The following is an 18,273-nucleotide window of genomic DNA, read 5'->3' as shown; positions in this document are numbered from 1 at the left end:
GGATGTGAAGAAATGGAAAGAATCAGAGGCAGGGAGCCCAAGAATAAAGATGGAGTCCAAAATGGGGCCGTTCTCCTTGGTATGGAAAGGATTATCAGCTAATTCCAAAATGTGCTGTCTTTGTGGCCAAATATTTCTTTTTACAGAGGAGAGAAAATTGCACTGGAAGGAGAAACTGAACACGGCAGAGAGAAAGAGAGTCTAGAGGGGTGAAGAGCAAGAAGAAAGCTTGAAAGAGATACTCACCAGTGGTAGTATTTGAAACGAGGTCTCCAGTTGGGGGTTCTCAGTAGAGTTTGCACCGCACAGGCCAGGTTTACGAACATGTAGCACATCAGGAAAAACCTAGAAGTAGAAGAATGAGGGGTAATGGGAACCCAGGCGGATCCGACACAGAGGAAAAGGAGAGACGGGAGGATTAAAAGTTAAAGAAAAATAAAATAAACAAGGGGCCATGAAGTATGCAAATGAGGATATTTGAGGATGAGGTCAAAAGAAAATAGGGAGAAAGAAAAAGTAAAGAATATAATATGAGAAAGAGAAGTGACAATGTTTATCCATTTCTGCTCTATGTATGTGTGTATAATCATAGTAGTGGGGGGATTGGTATTTTTTGTTTTCAGCCCTATATAAAGAAATTAGGCATTCACAAAGGTATCTATCTATCTTTCTATCTATCTATCTATCTATCTATCTATCTATCTATCTATCTATCTATCTATCTATCTATCTATCTATCTATCTATCTATCTTTCTATCTATCTATCTATCTATCTATCTATCTATCTATCTATCTATCTATCTATCAGTTTGTGTCTTTTCCTCTGCTTCTCTGACTTTGTGCATTATTATCCCTCTGACAATTCTGAACTTTCTTCTGACACTTTTTGCATGATTTCCGCTACCTTAGTTTCTGCATCTTTACACTTCCTCTATGATTTCCAGTGCCTTACATCCCACCTCTGTACACTTCCTCTGAAATTTCCAGCACTTTACATCCTACTTCTGCACTTCCTGTCATGGAACTTGCCTTCTTCCTTGACACTTGCAGGACAAATTAGACTAGCACTCCTGAAATTAATAATTTATATGTGAAAAGTTCAGAACTGCAAACAGTGTTCATAAGGACATGGAATGAGATAGTCACCTTAGTGACAACCTATTGTTCTTCCTTTAGTTGATGTATTTGAGAGATATGCTGACAGCAAGTGGGGGCATACATCAGGTTGGTGTGCACTAGAAGCATTGGTTAATGCCACTAACCACAACACCTTTCAGAGTACATTACTGTGTCCAAAGCAGACAGTCACTGTTTGGTAAAAATTGATACCAGTAGGCACTATACACTGAAAGAAAGACCTTTCAACCCTAGTATGTGCGCTATTACAGAGGGGGGCAGCAGTGGTACAGAACACAGCCGCACAAGAACCTCCCTATAATTATGGCCAGTAGAGTACAGAAATATGCAAATAATGCTGCCACAGACAGCACCCCTGCTGCTAGGAGGTGCTAATGAGCCAATTGGAAAGGCAAATGACTTCTGCAGCATATTGCTAATGTCTGAAGCACAGAGACATGTGAAAAAGTGTAGTCATTAACAGAATAGAGCTGAAAGAATAAATGTATTCATAATGTCAGTTAAAACCACTAATATCTGAAAATGCCACAATTGTAATTCAATCTTTAACATTTAATAATACATAATGATCATGGGCCTTCAGTGTCGCTAATTATCCACAAGATGTCGCCAAAATTGGCAGTGATGGAAAATTCACGGACCACCCCCTTGATAAGTGGAGTCCCCGTGCCAAGTCCGTTGGGAACGCCAAAGTTCGCGTATACTCCATGTGTCGCCAAGCGTTTTACTTACTGCCCATTTTGGTGACATTCTTTACCTTGGATTGCTTGAGCTTCATCTGACTTTGGTGGTTTCACCACTCAGCAAATTACTTTTTCAGCATTAACGTACTTTTTGACTTATCCGCATTTACCTTTCATGCACTGGTGGGATACCCTGCAGTCTGGACTGGTCTCATTTACAATAACTGTGTTTTCAGAACCTTTCTCATTTTATACATGTACGGCTCCTTCATTGACATAACATTCCATGAGATAACTTTGTTGCTATACGCCAACGGCCCTGAGGATGTCTTTTTAGACTAAACATGTGCTGGCTGTGCTGCTCTCATCCTAAATGTATTATTCCATCTACACCGATTACATCATGTGAATAAATAGCAACTTTGAAGGCCCATGTTCATTATGTATTATTGAATGTTAAAGTTTCAAATACAATTGTGGCATTGTCAAAAACTATCAATGTGTGGGCACAATGCACCAGGATCAGGGACCTGAGTAAGCATTGACTGCAAAAGTGGGCTCAAGACTGAAACATGAAAGGTCAGGAGTGTCTCCTTGGTGCCTGTAGGGACACGGCTTAGCAAAGCACAACCATCTGCAAATTAAAGAGACAGACAGAATTGGAGCTCGCTGAAGATACACCTACATGGAGAGGATGGGAGCAACTTCATCCAGCGAAGCGATGAGGATGCCAATCTCGCAAATGCAGGCGGTGAGAAGCAGGGCCCAGGTTGGCTCACCATTGGCCTTGCCATGGCCAAAGACCTTGAAAAAAAGAAAAAGATAACAATAGTTAAAGAAAGGAACTAATGAGTCAAACCAGGTGTGATACATGCAGTCAGCATTTTCCGTCCTAAAGTAGACCACTTCACCATCACAATATTGGTTCCTATTGGTACTTAGAAATGGTAGCTGGGATGCAGCCTTTCTCCTGTACTCTTGGGATGAGGCTATCGTTACCACCATGTAAATCCTGCAAGATGACCCTGGAGCTATTAGCGCTATGCCGTGTGTGTATGTTTGGTAAAATGTAGTTTCCTGAGCTCTTTAGTATCAGAGACGAGTGTGTGTGACTGTGTTCTTGCAATGTTATGTTAACAAAGATGTCTATGGTGCTGCATTGTCATTATTATGGCCTCAAAGCTTAGAAACATTTAAGAGCCCCCAAATCTATCTGCCTCTGAAGACAATGCCATTTGTGAACCAAGAGCAAGTCAACTTTTAAGTGGGCCTTACATATGGACAATATATTTTAGAGATCAAGCAACATGATAGCCTATTAAACCATATGCACTGATGTATTTCAGTGTGCTCTTAAAAGTGATGATCAAGGAAAAGGTACAGTGAAGTAAATAGTTGTTCAAGGTTCACAGGATTTGGTTAAAAGGGGAAACTGGGATTGAACCAAATTTCCATGGCTCCTTGGTGTGCAGTTCAGCCACTGGATGGATATCACCTCCCCTCTGCTGTTTAACACCAAAGAACAGTGCTGTGTGTTTAAGTCTTGGAGGAGATATATTAGCATACAGATATAGTATCACACCGTAAATCAAGCTAAAGAAGTCTTTCTAGAAAATAAGCTAAATACTAAGTTAAGAGAAAGCAGGACATTCTGTTTTTACACTACTATCTCAGCTTCCCCAGACTTAACAACAAAACCAACTTCAAGAGAGACAAGAGCCTCAACACATCAGTAAAAACAATAGAAGTATTCGCTCTTAAAGGTCTTCACAGCGACAACACGGAAGTGCAAAGCTGGGATGCACGCAGATTTTTAAAAAGAGTTCATATGTTTGATTGTAGCCTTTATTATTTTTACATTTTTGATTATCCTCTGGGGAGCAGGGTGTGATTCCGATGGACTGGTGGTCAGCCTAACTGACCCTTCAGGGGCTAATTATTAATGTGTCTCTCCCAAACTATTACTTCCCTCCTAACTTTGTCTCTCTCCTCACATCTGAACATTTCCCCTCTCTCCTCTAACTCTTTTCGCTTCACTTTTAGGTAGAGCCTACCGTACAACCCATGCTGTCAGCTGCAAAAGACCTATTGTAGGCTTAGTACGAATTTACAGGAGCCTAAATCCCACCCATGTGATGACACTGGTTAGCTTTTTGTCACTTTTATTTGCCTTCTTCTTAATCACTGGCTTTCCTTGTCCCACCTTGTCCTTCTTATTTGTGTATGCCCCTCCCACTAGAGCATAGCCTCTTTATCATCTCTCAGACTGGCTGGCTTCTGTCCTTCCACTTCTTAGTTTTTAGGAACTTTGTTTTCATTTTGTTTAAGCACTCCATTAGAATGCATGTGTTTTCCAGCTCTCTCCTTCTGTCCCCATGTGCTCCCCACAGATGCCCACCCCACTTGCTCTCCGTGTACTAGTGTACTTTTCCTCCACTCCCCTCGTGCTCCAAGCTTTGTTTTGCACTCATGCGCTCCTCCTTTGCTCCCCGAGTTGTTGTCACTTTTGTCACTTTTGTGTGCTTCTCTCTCTAGCATGCTTCTCCCTCTCGCCTCCAGGCACCACGCCAACCCTCCCATGCTTAGTGTTTCTCTCTCCAGGTGTGCCCAACCCCAGCCCATTTTGGTTGCACTCGCCCTACAGCAAGGCTCCCCCCCCCACTCATTCCCACTAGATCACTCATTTGAGCCCCCATTAACCCCCACCCTTATGGTTCTTCTTTTCACATTTTAACTTTAGCACTAAATTTGTTTATTCCAAGTAGCGTCTGCCATCTTGGAGCAGTAAATACAACATTTAAAGCTAATGTGCTCTGTCATCAGGCATGTGAGTGCCAGTGGAATGATGCTACCTGGCAGGAGAGGTAACATCATTGTGTCTTCCTTTCTTTATTTTTTGACAATAATGCACAGCCTTAGGAAAAAGTCTGAAGATGTAGGGTATTGCCAAAAAGCAGTGGCAAAGCCAATAGCTCCCAACAGTGAGACCCACTGATTTTACCAAAACGTTTTTCCCACTCCTTCCATCTCCTTCTTCGATTTGTGTATCCTCCGTTCCACTCTCACCAATCTCCCTCCTTAGTTTTTCTTTCCTCTTGCTCCCTTTCCTCATCCTTGTGTATCTCCCTCTTGCACTCATAGGCCCAGATTTACGAAGACCTTTAGCATTTCTTAACGGGCCGAATGGCTATTGTGGCCCTTTAAGAAATGCTAAATGGCCTTTTCAGATGTACAAAGGGCCAGAAAAGTTTGCAATTTGAGATTTCTACCCAGTAGAAATCACAAAGTGCGATCCCAAAATTGGGAAACGCAAATAGGGATTATCTATTTACGATTCCTAAAGCACATGTACGTAGAATTTCCTAAATGCAAATCGGACATAGAGGCAATGCTATTACCATTGACTTGAAGTTGATGGTAACCACGTGCAAAATTAAAAAATGCATTTCTTAGTATGACATGAAGCGCACATATGCTCCTAGGGCATATGTGCACTTACATGTGAGATTGGACATTCTGGGTGCCTCCAGAGGGCCTTAAGCCTAGAGGCATCCTTGGCTCTGTATTTCTTAAATTGCAATTTCCTATTAGGAGATCACAATTTAGGAAATGAAAACAATTTCCTATTTTGCCCATAGGAGGGAATGAAATGGCATTTCTTATTTGCGATTCCATAATAGCGATTCCTACTTTGGCATCGCAAATTTAGTATATATCCTTTTCCATTTCCTAAACAGCGATTCCTACGGAGTCACTATTTAAGAATTGCAAACAGGAAGCTTTGTTCATTTGGGCCAAAATGTTTTATCTTCTTTTTTTCTCTCTCTCTCTTGCTCTCACTCCCCTCTTCCCTCTGTCCATCTCTTGGACTCCTGTACATATTTTCTGCTCCTATACTGTACCTCATCCAGCCCTGTTACGGTTAGTGGCGTGAACAAGAGAGAATTTTGAGAGGCAGAAGAGAAATAGTCTGCTGCAGCATCAAAGTCCGAAAGAAGGGAATAGTCTGATTTTCCAGCAGCTTTTTTCCCTTTGAGCCATGTGAGGAAAAAAAGCAAAGTGACTCACTGACCTGTTCTTTTCAGATACATGGCTAGGGCAAATTAATTCTGACTGCAAGTTTTTCTATGTGTGTTTGCAGTCATGGGCTTAGGCCAAATATATTTTGAGTGCAGGCAGCATTTTCTGTGCATTTTCTAAAGTCATCTTGGGCTAAATCACAAATCCTTTTTGATTTATGTTATTCCATGTCGTGGGGGTAAGTACGACTGTTCTTGCTCCAAATACCTTTTAGAACTGTATTATGAAAACAGGATTCTGCAGGCGGTGCCACATAACAAGAATGTTTATTGTGTGGCGCTTTGTTTAGGTGGTGCTGTGTTCTGTTTTTTATTGTATATGTGTACACCAATATAAGAATGTGATTCTGTGGTGTTGTACTGCTGTTGGTGCTTTGCATTCTGTCTTGATTTGTTGTGGGGATTTTAACTGTGTTGTTATGTTGCTTTGTGTGGACCATTCTGGTATGTTGTTGTTTACTTTAGATATGTCACCAAATGCTGCTATATTTCCAGCCAAATGCAGCACAGGCCTTGGAGGCTCATGTGACAAGCAACATTTACCACTGTCTAAGGTGGTAAAATAGCGCTGCTCTAGTTCTTCAACTATTTAGACACCAGACAGCCCAAAACGGTTGCAGTGAGAATGTCTTCACTCACCGCTCCCAGTGCTGACTTTATTTGATCTGGTCAATTCCCTTTAATTGAGCAGCTTAACAGGGGAGGGAGATTGAGCAGAAGATGAGACAAGGAGGCACTGCACAGACAATAGCCACCCACCCCTTGGGGACTCTGCCGGTGTGCACCAGCCTGGAGCTGTGCCAGTGTGATGGCTGGTGGGAGGAGAGGAGACCATTAAGTAGTGTGCAACATGCTGCCTTTGTTTGGAAGCAAGTCCTCAGAGACGGCAGCAACACGCCAGTAGCCATTTGTCTGGATAGGGGTTTTGGGGGGATATTGGTGTTACAGGTTGAGGTGATAGCAGACAGAAGCCAAATGAAGGCTCAACTAGTTTTTGACTCAATAATCCAAGAATACCGAGGGCTGATCCAAAGTCAGACACCTGGCACTAGCCAGGCTCAAGCCTTGAGTGGTTCTCCCATCTCTACTTAGGTTACAATGCTTGCATGCTTGGTTAGAAATATACCATTATTAAGCAATGTCTTTTTTAGTTTCAGTAGGATCTTCATTAGTGTTAGTGAGGTTAATCATGAGTGTATATCTTTGGTTGTAAGTGTGCTGCGATTGTTAGTGCTGCTGTTGTTGAGGTGTGTGTGTGTATACATGTTTTGAAAGAGTTTCCATGTGAATGCCACTTTGTATATGATCATTCTCACCTTTTCAGTGATGACCTCATAGTTCTTGTGCCTTGTACCCTTTTACCCACAGTAAAAGGCATGTTGTGCAGTTTTCTGGCTCAGACTTGGAATCAGTGTCCAGGTCCACCTAAAACTACTTCTGGCTGGCTTGGGATCCAGTTTTGTCCAAAACTTTAAAACCCAGCATACACCTTGATCAGAAGTGTAACTCTGCCTAGCTCCCCCCAAACGTGTACACAGAATGAACTACTTTGTCCATTACAGTTATAATATATTGACCTCAACTTGGTGCTCAATAGGATGTTGAACTGAATGCGATTTATCTCCAGCTGAAAATCAGGTGGGCTGAAGATCTCCCTTGAGAACTGCCTGTCTGTCCACTGAAGACCTCTCTAGAGTCAATTATGAGATCCTAGCCAGGGACAGTGAAGGGTCTAGAACGGTTTGCCTGTACAGCCCCAGAGAACATGGACGGTGCCTAAGTGCGGAACCGGTGATAGTAGAAGAAATAATCTAGTCATTAGCAAGATCCTCACAACAAAAGTGCACAGTTGTCAATCTTGGTTGAGTGACTCCACCTGCCTAGCTGGCTTCTACTTTACAGAAGACAGAACTTTTCTCCACAGGTGAGCTCAACGCCAAGTATAGCCCTGGACCACTTAGTGCAGAGATTTTCAAACTTTTTGATGCCGAGACCCCCTTGTCAAATTTTTGTAGGCAAAAGGACCCCCTCCTAACAAATATTTCTAGAACCTGGTACTCCTCATCATCGACAACTATCGACAACCATAAACGCCCCTAATTCCCACAGCAAATCATTTTTACGGTGGGGAAATAATATTAAACAGTGGTTAGAAAACCAAAGGTCAGTGAGTGTGGGGGCATGGCCAAAGGTGGTGCTAAAAACAAAGGGCCTCATTTATGAGGAATCGGCAAAGGGCAGCACCGCATGTCTTCTTGCTGCGCTGCCCTACGTCCTTGTGAAAGGGCAGGAATGCACCGTATTTATAAAATACGGTGCATTCCTGTCTTTTTCCCTTGTATTGGCACACAAGAGCCATCTTTGGCTTGCATCGGCGAGCGAGCGCCTCGAGTTTACTGCAAACTCTACATTGGCTCCCCATCCGGAAGCGGATAATATTCAAGGCTATGACACTGGCCCACAAAGCTCTGCATGCTACGGGAGCCCAATACTTGCAAAAGAGGCTGGCTTTTTACCTTCCGGCACGATCTTTAAGATCGGAGTCTCTCGCACTGGCAGTAGTCCCCCGAATAAAGAAAGCCCGCATCGGAGGCGGTCATTTAGGCTGTTAGCCCCTCAGCTGTGGAACTCTTTACCTTTGTCTTTGCGTTCCACGTCCAACTTACTCGCTTTCAGGAAGAGTTTAAAGACCTGGCTTTTTACCCGCTAGAGATTTTCTGCCCCATCTTAGGTTTTTGTCTTTTTTACCTTTTCACTGTTATGTTTTGTCTGTTCTTTCTCCTAGGTCTGGAGCACAAAGCGCCGGGACACTCCTTTGGAGTAGCCGTGCACTATAGAAGACCTATAATAACATAACATAACATAACATAACAAATTGCTGCCTAGTACCAACATAGGCAGGATTTGTTTTGTGCAAGAATAGCCACCTACCGTCACAAAAACTATCCCAAGAGGCGATTTCATCTTTCTATGTCAACTGCAGAATGCAACACACATGGAAAGAGGAAAAAAAAGAGGAGAAATGAAAACATTTCTTCTCGTTATGCCTCTCCTGTGGAGGCGTAAGGTTTTGGTGCTGCCCCAGGTTTATGTGATTTTGTAAAATTGGGGCAGCATCAAAATCCATGGGTGTTGCTTGGGAACCCACAGCCAACACCCATCACAAGCCTCCTGGATGCAGAGTAAGGCTTTGCAGTGAATTGCGCTGCTTTATCTTACTCCATGTCTGTGAGGCCATGCAAAGCCGTGCAGGGTGACTTTGTGCCACCTCATAGGTACCTTGCACCACCGTAGCGTCAAAAAAAGTGATGCTCTGGCAGCGCAAGCCTCTCATAAATAAGCTTCAAAATATTCAGTAATTTTTTTTAGGTCTTTCAATAAGGTAGCTACAGATAAAATAATGGGCGGCTTAAATGAAAAACAAATAAAAAAAGTTGTCACTCAGTGGAAAAGGCACTGTAGTACTTTATGAAACCTCTATTAGTTAATGCACTGTAGAGGTCGTGTGTAACCGGACAGCCACATAATTTAATCTTGGTTGGTGCAGTGGAGAATAGTGGCTTGTGTATTTTAGGTTCTATGAGGTCACAGCCTTTGACGGGAAGCAATGTGAACATGTAAGTCATTATTTAATACTTGCATTGCACACAGCATAAGACAGACTGCTACAAAATGTGCAAATAGTTTTGAGATGAAATGGTGCTTCTAAAATGCAGATTTGAGTAATACCAGAGGGTATTCAATGCCATTTTTTATGTAACTATCCCTTCAACACCTCCTATGGGGTAATAAGGACTGTGTAAATACAATTATGATTAAAAGCACCCACTTCACAGCCCAGTTAACTCTTTGCAGTACCACTAAAAAAAACAAATCTTTGTCATCACAACGCTTGGAGTGATTCGATCAATGGCTCCCACACACCATTTACAGTTGCAAATTAAGAAATAGCGCACATTTGCATTTCATTCAGGCAAGAATACATCCTGGTACGAAAGCTTTTCACAGCACAGGAGACTCAATAATGAAACTTCAGCTGAAGTATCTTAACAATAGAAATTAGCTGTCCCGGGAATATTGTCTTTTTCCAAAAGGAAAGCAAATGTTTTGGATTCCAGGCACAAGTGAGGCTGGGACATACGCGCCCTCCTTCCCAGGATTCCATGCCCCCCCTGGGGGTTTCGCCCCACAGATTGAAGATCTCTGACTTAGTGGCTTTCCAAAACTTTTCTGCTCATTAACTATTTCTCCTCACATGCTCTAATCAGGTGCATCTCTTTGAAGTCCTTCTTAGAAAATCTTTAGTACTGGAAAAGCTAGGAAACCTCATACCCACAGAAGTATCATGAGCTGCAAAATCAGCACCCTCTCCCAGCTTTTTCAAGGTTTACATGTTAGCATTGACTCATTTCACTGAACCATATGACAATGGTTTTTATATGAACACTCAGGACACTCCGCTACATCTGACATGATTCCAGTGCCCAAGAACAGATTGGACCTAGTCCACCACAACACGTCTAAATTAGAGGTGATCTGCCTTCTTGCTTCTAATTTCCACCCCTGCTGGATGATATATTCATGGCTGTTGGACCTGACAATTTTTGGAGGGGTATCCTACATTTGCTTGCCTTCTTCCTCCTGTTTTTCTGACCATCTTTTTGTTGGCTTTAGGACTCTGGACAATTTACCACTGCTAACCAGTGCTGAAGTGGATATTCCCTTTAAAACATGGTATGATTGGTTTCTCCATGATTGGCATAATTGATTTACTGGTAAGTCCCTAGTACAGTGCACTGTCTGTGCCCGGGGCCTGTAGCTCAAATCCTATTAGTGGACCCGAAGCACTGATTGTGTCACGCACATGAATAGCCCTGCAAACATGCCTCAGGCCTGCACTGCAGTGTCTGTGTGTGCAGTTTTAAACTGCCATTTCAACCTGGCATGTGCAGTTTTAAACTGCCATTTCAACCTGGCATGTGCATCCACTTGATGCCCTTTCATTGCATGTAAGGCACCCCTAAGGTAAGGCCAATGTAGCCCCATGGGCCAGGTGCAGTGTATTTAAAAGGTAGGACATGTAAGCTAGACAAGGTAAGACATGACAGCTAATTTTGTTTTACACTACAGAAAGGCCTATCTCTCCCATAGATGAGCATTAGAAGTGCCTTGTAACATCTTACAAGTGTATGTGCCAATTAGGAGGTGATAGAAAATTGGAGTCTGGTGTCTCTTGACTCACAATTTAAAAACACATCTTTGCGTGCAGTTGGTTTTTAAATTGCAGGTCTGAAAATGCCACTTTTAGAAAGTGTGCATTTTCTTTCTTTAACCATTCTGTGCCTCTGTCTGTCTCTTAATACATGTCTGGGTGAGGATGACAGTTGGGCTGTTGTGCATTCACTATAGACAGTTACACAAAGGGAGCTGAGGTGTGCCCTGCATATCCGGATGGCCCATCACCAGACTGATGAGCCTTCCTGAGCTAGAGTGGTGGGAGGAGTTGACACTGACACCTGAATGGGCCTGTGCCTGTCCTTCCACAAATAAGTCTGCAGTCCCTGTAGTGTGTCTTGAGCCAGGGAAAGGAAGGGCAAGGTATTGTGCACTACAAAGACCTCTTTTTGGAGTGTGTTCCTATTTCAAAGGCTGAAATGGGTATAAATATTGGACCTGTGACACAATATACTCAGAACACTTCTGGAGTGAGGACATTCTGCCAGGAAGAAGAGCTGGATAGGTGTCAGAAGGGATTGCCGCTTTGCTGTTTTCTTAGCTGCTTCTGCCCTGTGAGTGAAAAGATTGGATTTCGCTTTGTACATCCTGCTTCCAATGTTCTCCAAGTGCTTGAGTTGAGCCTGCCTTTTGTTAAGAAGCCTCAGGGCCATCAAGGACCGCACCTGCCAGTATCTGGGCTCTTCTGCTCAGAGCCCTGACTTGCCAAGTGGCGCCAAATCCAGTTCCTGGGCCATTGGAAGTAAATTCTGGTGATTTCAAGGAGAAAATCCATGCATTGACTTGCAACGCCATTCTGTACCGATGCATCACCGCAAAACTCGATGCATCGCCTCTGCCAGGCCTGCTTAATGTAGGCTCCAGCTTTCCTTTGCAGCACATCGAAGAACCGCTGCCGTGTGAGTTTCTCGAGCACCGCATCACCAAAGTCTGTGATGCACCGCTCTGACTCTGATGCAGCGCCTCCTTCATCACTGTGGAACTGATGCAGCATGACTGAATGTTCGATACATCGCCCCTGCATGACGATTTCGTCATCGACCCAGCACAGCAGTAAGGAACCAATGCATTCTTCCCGTAAATGACGCATCACCTCCCCTGCAACAGTAAGTAAACGATGCATCACCTTCCCTGTAGCAGTACGGAAGTGATGCCTCACCTGTTTTTTCAATGCTTCATCTCCCCTGCGCCTCGCATCGTCTTTGATTTTTGAAGCATTACCAAGTACTTTGCCCTAAACAAGCACATCCATTGATTTCTATGGACTAAATTTGATTAACCTTTTAAAAGTGATATTTTGACTTGTGTATGTTGGATTTCTGTCACTTTGGTCTTGCTTTATTCAGATAAATATTGATAATTTTTATAAACTGGTGTGGACTCCTTTTGTAGTGTTTTCACTGTGTTACTGTGTGTGTGTGTACACATACTTTACACATTGCCTCTGGGATGAGCCTGACTGCTCTTTGTCAAGCTACCAAGTGAGTGAACTGGGGTTATCTTAGCTGTGTGACTCCCTTACCCTGAACAGAGTGAGGTTCCCAACTTGGATAGGGTGCAAACCTCTGCCAACTAGAGATCCCATTTTTAACAATGGCCATAAGCTCATCCTCTGCATTAAATGTGAAGTCTCAGGGTCCTCACAGACTTCACTCTGTCTTTTATTCCTAGAGTTAAGAACATAGGCAACAGTATTGTTTAGCACTTGCCATTGCTCAGCGTAGCTTACCCTGCTCCACTGCATTGCTCCTTTTTTCTCTGCGACAACATCTAACCTCAATTTCTGCAACTTCATCTACATGGTTGATTGACAAATTCTCTTGTATACTGCAAAGTACTCAAAATCATCCTGAATGTGTGCAAATTGACCCACATCACACCATTACTGTGTACCGATGAAAGTGCAAACTGTTAAATTGGTGTGGATTATGCATTGTCTAAGATACCCTGCATAGGAGAGGACCAAGAATCCACACCAAGATATTCTATGAATATATACAGACTAAATTAAGGTTAGCAACTCTGAATCTGCCAGCCTTGGACCCTGCCAAATTCAAACTGTTTCTAGGAAGACCCATTCTCAGTAAAGCTCCATACCTAGAACTCAACCACTTTCAAATTTAAACAATGTATTCATTCCTTAAGGTATTCAGCCAACACACACGATAATGGGCTAAGATTGGACTTCAGGCCTGGTTTAAAGTTTGATGAATGGGTACTTTGTATCAAATGTACCTTATTACAAGTGCATTATATCCTACTGTACTAGGAATAAGGCAGGCAGAATATCTGTCACATTTGTGATGGAGGAGCTGTTTACCAAACTCTAAACCAGGACTTTAAGAGTTTGAAAGTTCCTTGATAAGGTTTTCCTTGTGCAACCAGACTTCTGAGAATCTTAGTACCCACGTACTGAACAACGTACTGAATAGTGACTTACAGGCACATACAGTCAATAAAGATCCAAGTACTCCTGGGGTCTTCTGAAAAGGTCGATCATGACTGCTGAGTTCAAATTCAGCAGCTCCTTTCTTTTCCATGGTTTCTGCAACCATTTCGTAAAAAAAGGTTGCTTCAGAGCACTAATGCCCACATGCATCAAAGTAAATTGCATTCGCAAACGGTGCGAATCGCAATTTTCGGCCGTTTGCGAATGCCATTGACAAAATTGGGATGCATCATGTTTTTCGCAATTTTAGAAATCGCAATCACATTGCGATTTCTAAAATTGCGATTGCATTTAAGAAATCGCAATTTGAGATTTCTTAAATGCAATGCATGAACATTTTAAATTTGCGAATTTGCAAATAGGGAGAGGTAAATTACCATGAAGTTGACCTTCATGGTAATTTGTGAAAACTTTCAAAAATGCACAAAAGTGCATTTTTGAAAGTTTCATTTTACACACACACATGCCCTTGGGGCACGTGTGTGTGAAAAATGCACTTAAAGTTATATTTCAGGGGTGCAGGGGGAGGTCCTTTGAACCCCCCCCCTGCACCCTTGAAATTGCATTTTCAATTTGCGATTCGCAAATTTCTAATCGCAAATTGAAAATGACTTCCCATTGATTCGTATGGGCCTCTAGGCCCATAGGAATCAATGGGAAGGGATTCCTTAATTACGATTCGCAGATTGTGAATCGCAATTAAGGAAATTTAAGAAATCGCAAAAAAAATGCGATTTCTTGGTGCATAGCCATTTGCGATTTCTTAATTGCGATTCCTTAATTTTTGCAATTTAGAAATCACAAACGGCAACAATGATGCATGTGGCCGTAAGAAACATTCTTACTATTTTACTAACTAAATTGCAGAGGGCCACATTTAAAGTTTTGAGGTCAGTATACTCAGTCACAAATGCAACAGAGTACCCTGCCGGCTACACTGACACTCTTTCTGTCTTATTTAGAGTCAGGCAGACCATCAGCTTTCTATCATTGGTGCCCATTGATCCCTTCCAGTGAACGTTTTTGCTGACAGCCTGACAAAGCAGTGCTTAATTTGGGCCGTGGTTTCCAGTGTCCGGCACCAGCACTCAATTGTCAGCACCAGCACTTACAACATGTTTGTATAATTTAGAGGTGAGCACAGCAACAGTTATTAATTGTAATGACTGATACCTGCTGTCCAAACTATTCTTATAGCTTTGGGGGCCTAGAACATTCGGAATTCTCACCCTGGTAGGAGTATGATGGTTAGTACTTGTACTGGTTCTGTCATTGGCAATGCTGGCAGGGGTAATATGTGGTGCAAGCTGGAGAGGCCTCCTGACCAGGGACCTGGCACTTATGTTTTTACAAATTAAACACTGGTCCACTGGAGAAAGAACATTATTTAAGGCTAATGATGTGATGTCCTTTTTTTCTGTCTGTCACTGCCAGGTAAAACCTGGTGAAGAGCGACAGAAAAAAACAAGTAATGACCACCACACTCAGGGAGGAATCTTTCTGGTTGTGAGTTTTCCATAACACTCAAAAACAAAAACGTATGCAACGTTTGGTGAATGCCCATCAGAATTGACAGTAGATGTCCACCAAACTTTTTGCACCACGACAGGAGCCACTAAGACAGCGGATCCTATCAACACTGAGCCTGCGGCACTCTCTAAATTTTTTGGGTTGTAGTTTGTCAGTGTGACGGGCCCAATGTCCTCTGCCCCCCTGAAGAACTGTACTCCGCCCACTATGCGAATAATCTGGTCCAGAGTCACAAGAGCAGTTAGGCGACCTTACTATACTAATTAGCACATGCTTAACTCTATGAGCCAGACCTTCTAAGGCAACCTGGGCCTCAAGTTAGCCGAAGCCGCTACAGTTACTCACTACATTAGCTATGCCTGACAACTTAAAGACTGTAGTTAACCCAACCTCTCAAGCCCTTGGGAGGTGGGGTTGTATATCAACACTCTAAGTGCTAGGCACATTGGCTCTTCACTGTTTAACCCCTTGCCCGCGGCCAGAATTCCGCTCCTGTGCTGGACATTCCGATCGCGGGCGTGGTCATGATGGCTCCCAGCCATCATCAGCACTCGAGCACTGTGACGCATGACGGACGGGAGCCGTCATCAGCACGCAAGGGGTTAAGCTGCTCTCTCTTTCTGCTTGGTTATTAAAAAGGGATTCATTTTCATAGAAACGCCTTTGATATCTATTGTGTAACAGAGCAAATAACTAACATCTCCTCATCTAAGATTACAGGGGGTGGTGAAGGTGGTGAGGGGGGGTTCCGTACCAACCTCCGCCAAAATAGGAGTTTGCACCAAGATCGAAATTCCAACTTGTGTGATAATTATCATATCTCTGTTTTCCACTTTCAGATTTCCACAAGTCTAGCCTGCCAAAACATATTGGGCAGGGGGGGAAGTAAGGTGAAGAGGCAAGCCATGAGATATTCAGAGGCATAATCATGAAAGAGTTGCATCAAACTTGCGCCATTAAATGGGCCTTGCAATGGGGCGCAAGGGCGACACAACTCTTAAGTTAGAGAAACAGAATGGAAGGTGCACTCAAATGAAGTTAATAGAAAATGTAATTTTAAATATCTTCTTCTTTATTTAAAAAAGTGTTCAAGATGCAAAGGCACAGCCAACGCGTTTCGTTTACCTTTTTTTTGCCTTTTAGGAACTTCGTCAGGGCAAGTTAGATTTCAGAGGGGGCTGAACTCAAAAGCCATGCAGGATTAAGCCGGAAGTAGTGGCAAGTTCAGTCAGCCAGGTATAATTGCCTTATATCGATAGACATGCACCCAGGTGGAGATGTCCTCGAGTGGTTCCAGTCGGTGTAATGTAATCCCCCAAGATAAAACAAATTTCAATTCAGTAGGGTCGTGACGTCTTCGGTAGAAATTCTCATATTCGTGTGGCAGCGCATATAGTTAGACACCTCTTTCGCCGATGCTTTGGATGCTGGGACCTTATCACAGGTGCATCTTCGCTCCTTTGGGTCTTAACAAGGGTCATTACTGGACTCCTGACGGTTGGGTAACGCTAGCGGTCACCACACTTTGAACCTTACAATATGGGTCTAACTATATGCGCTGCCACACGAATATGAGAATTTCTACCGAAGACGTCACGACCCTACTGAATTGAAATATGTTTTATCTTGGGGCTGCCATTAGCATCTGAAATACAATTCATTACATTACACCAACTGGAACCACTCGAGGACATCACCACCTGGGTGCATGTCTATCGATATAAGGCAATTATACCTGGCTGACTGAACTTGGCACTACTTCCGGCTTAATCCTGCTTGGCCTTTGAGTTCAGCCCCCTCTGAAATCTAACTTGCCCTGACGAAGTTCCTAAAAGGCAAAAAAAAGGGGAACGAAACGCGTTGGCTGTGCCTTTGCATCTTGAACACTTTTTTAAATAAAGAAGAAGATATTTAAAATTACATTTTCTATTAACTTCATTTGAGTGCACCTTCCATTCTGTTTCTCTGCATTTCGATAACTTTAACATCCCACGGCAGCGGATGTTGGAAGAGATTGCACCACTTTAACTTAAGAACTTTAAGATCCGTCGTGCTTGACCTGGTCAGCTGCCTTTGGTCCTTTGGTTGTCCAACTCTTAAGTTAGATTTATCAAGCCTCACAAGGCCACCTTGCATGGTCCTGTGTGGCTTGATAATTCTAGAGTAATGCAACGCAGCACAAATCGCTGCGTTGTGTTCTCTGCCCCACGAAGGTGTTCCATGGGTGGAGCCTGGGTGTTCCAAAGCATTCACCCATGGATTTTGGCTCATTTCCAGATTTACCATTACTGGTAGACCTGGGAATGCATCAAAATGATACGCATCCTCAAGGGAGGCATAACAGGAACAATTATCTTTATTTCTCCTCGTTATTTCCTTTTTCTATAAATGCTGCATTGTGCACCAGTGCAGGGAAAATACTAGAATGTGCTGTATGTTAAATACAGTGCATTCTTGTCCTTTCCCTATGGCACAGCACAGCTCAGAAAGGTGGTTTGCTGCACTGCAATATTTTATTTTTATAAATGTGCCCCGAGTACCTTAAATTCCGATTCTTGATGTTATGCAGCATTGCCAAGTGACAACCTGGAATAGGAGCTACTTACCACACCATGTAAACACCTCACTCAGGCAATGATATTCACAGGTTGCAGTAAATACTGCAAACTTTTCCGACCTCCTCGGAACTGGGGCCTGGCAAGTTCATCAGGGAAAACCTGGAGAAATGTATCGGGCGGAGGCAGGCAAAAGTAAAAAGTCAAGTCAAGTCAAATAATTTATATAGCGCGCTACATACCCAGAGGGTCTCAAGGCGCTTGAAGAAGGGTGGGGAATTACTTGTCGAATATCCAGGTTTTAAGTTGCTTTCTGAATGCTAGGTGGTTCTGAGTGAGGCGAAGGTGAATGGGAAGTGAGTTCCAGGTTTTAGCTGCCAGGTAGGAGAAGGATCTTCCTCCCATGGTGGTTTTGTTGATGCGAGGTATAGCAGCAAGGGCTTGGTTGGAGGAGCGTAGCTGGCGGGATGGGGTGTAGAAGGAAAGTCGTGTGTTGAGGCATTCTGGTCCAAGTTCGTAAAGTGCTTTGTGTGCGTGGGTAAGGAGGCGGAATGTTATCCTCTTATTGACGGGGAGCCAGTGGAGGTTTTTCAGGTGATTAGAA

General features: G+C 43.1%; 1 protein-coding gene across 1 annotated transcript in view; it reads right to left on the bottom strand.

Annotated features, from left to right (window-relative positions):
* Positions 1-18,273, bottom strand: part of SLC12A5 (solute carrier family 12 member 5) — an 814,812-nt gene that overhangs the window by 80,984 nt on the left and 715,555 nt on the right. Inside the window, exons 13-14 of the mRNA XM_086932544.1 lie at positions 2,507-2,625; positions 247-345 (exon numbers count right to left, since the gene is read on the bottom strand). Coding sequence (XP_086788670.1) covers positions 247-345; positions 2,507-2,625 — 218 coding nt within the window. The remainder of the gene's footprint in view (positions 1-246; positions 346-2,506; positions 2,626-18,273) is intronic.

The sequence above is a fragment of the Lissotriton vulgaris genome, chromosome 7, assembly GCF_964263255.1.
Source record: "Lissotriton vulgaris chromosome 7, aLisVul1.2, whole genome shotgun sequence".
Classification (NCBI taxonomy): domain Eukaryota; kingdom Metazoa; phylum Chordata; class Amphibia; order Caudata; family Salamandridae; genus Lissotriton; species Lissotriton vulgaris.
The sequence above is the reverse complement of the archived record's forward strand: the minus strand, read 5'-3'. Positions and strand labels throughout refer to the sequence as shown.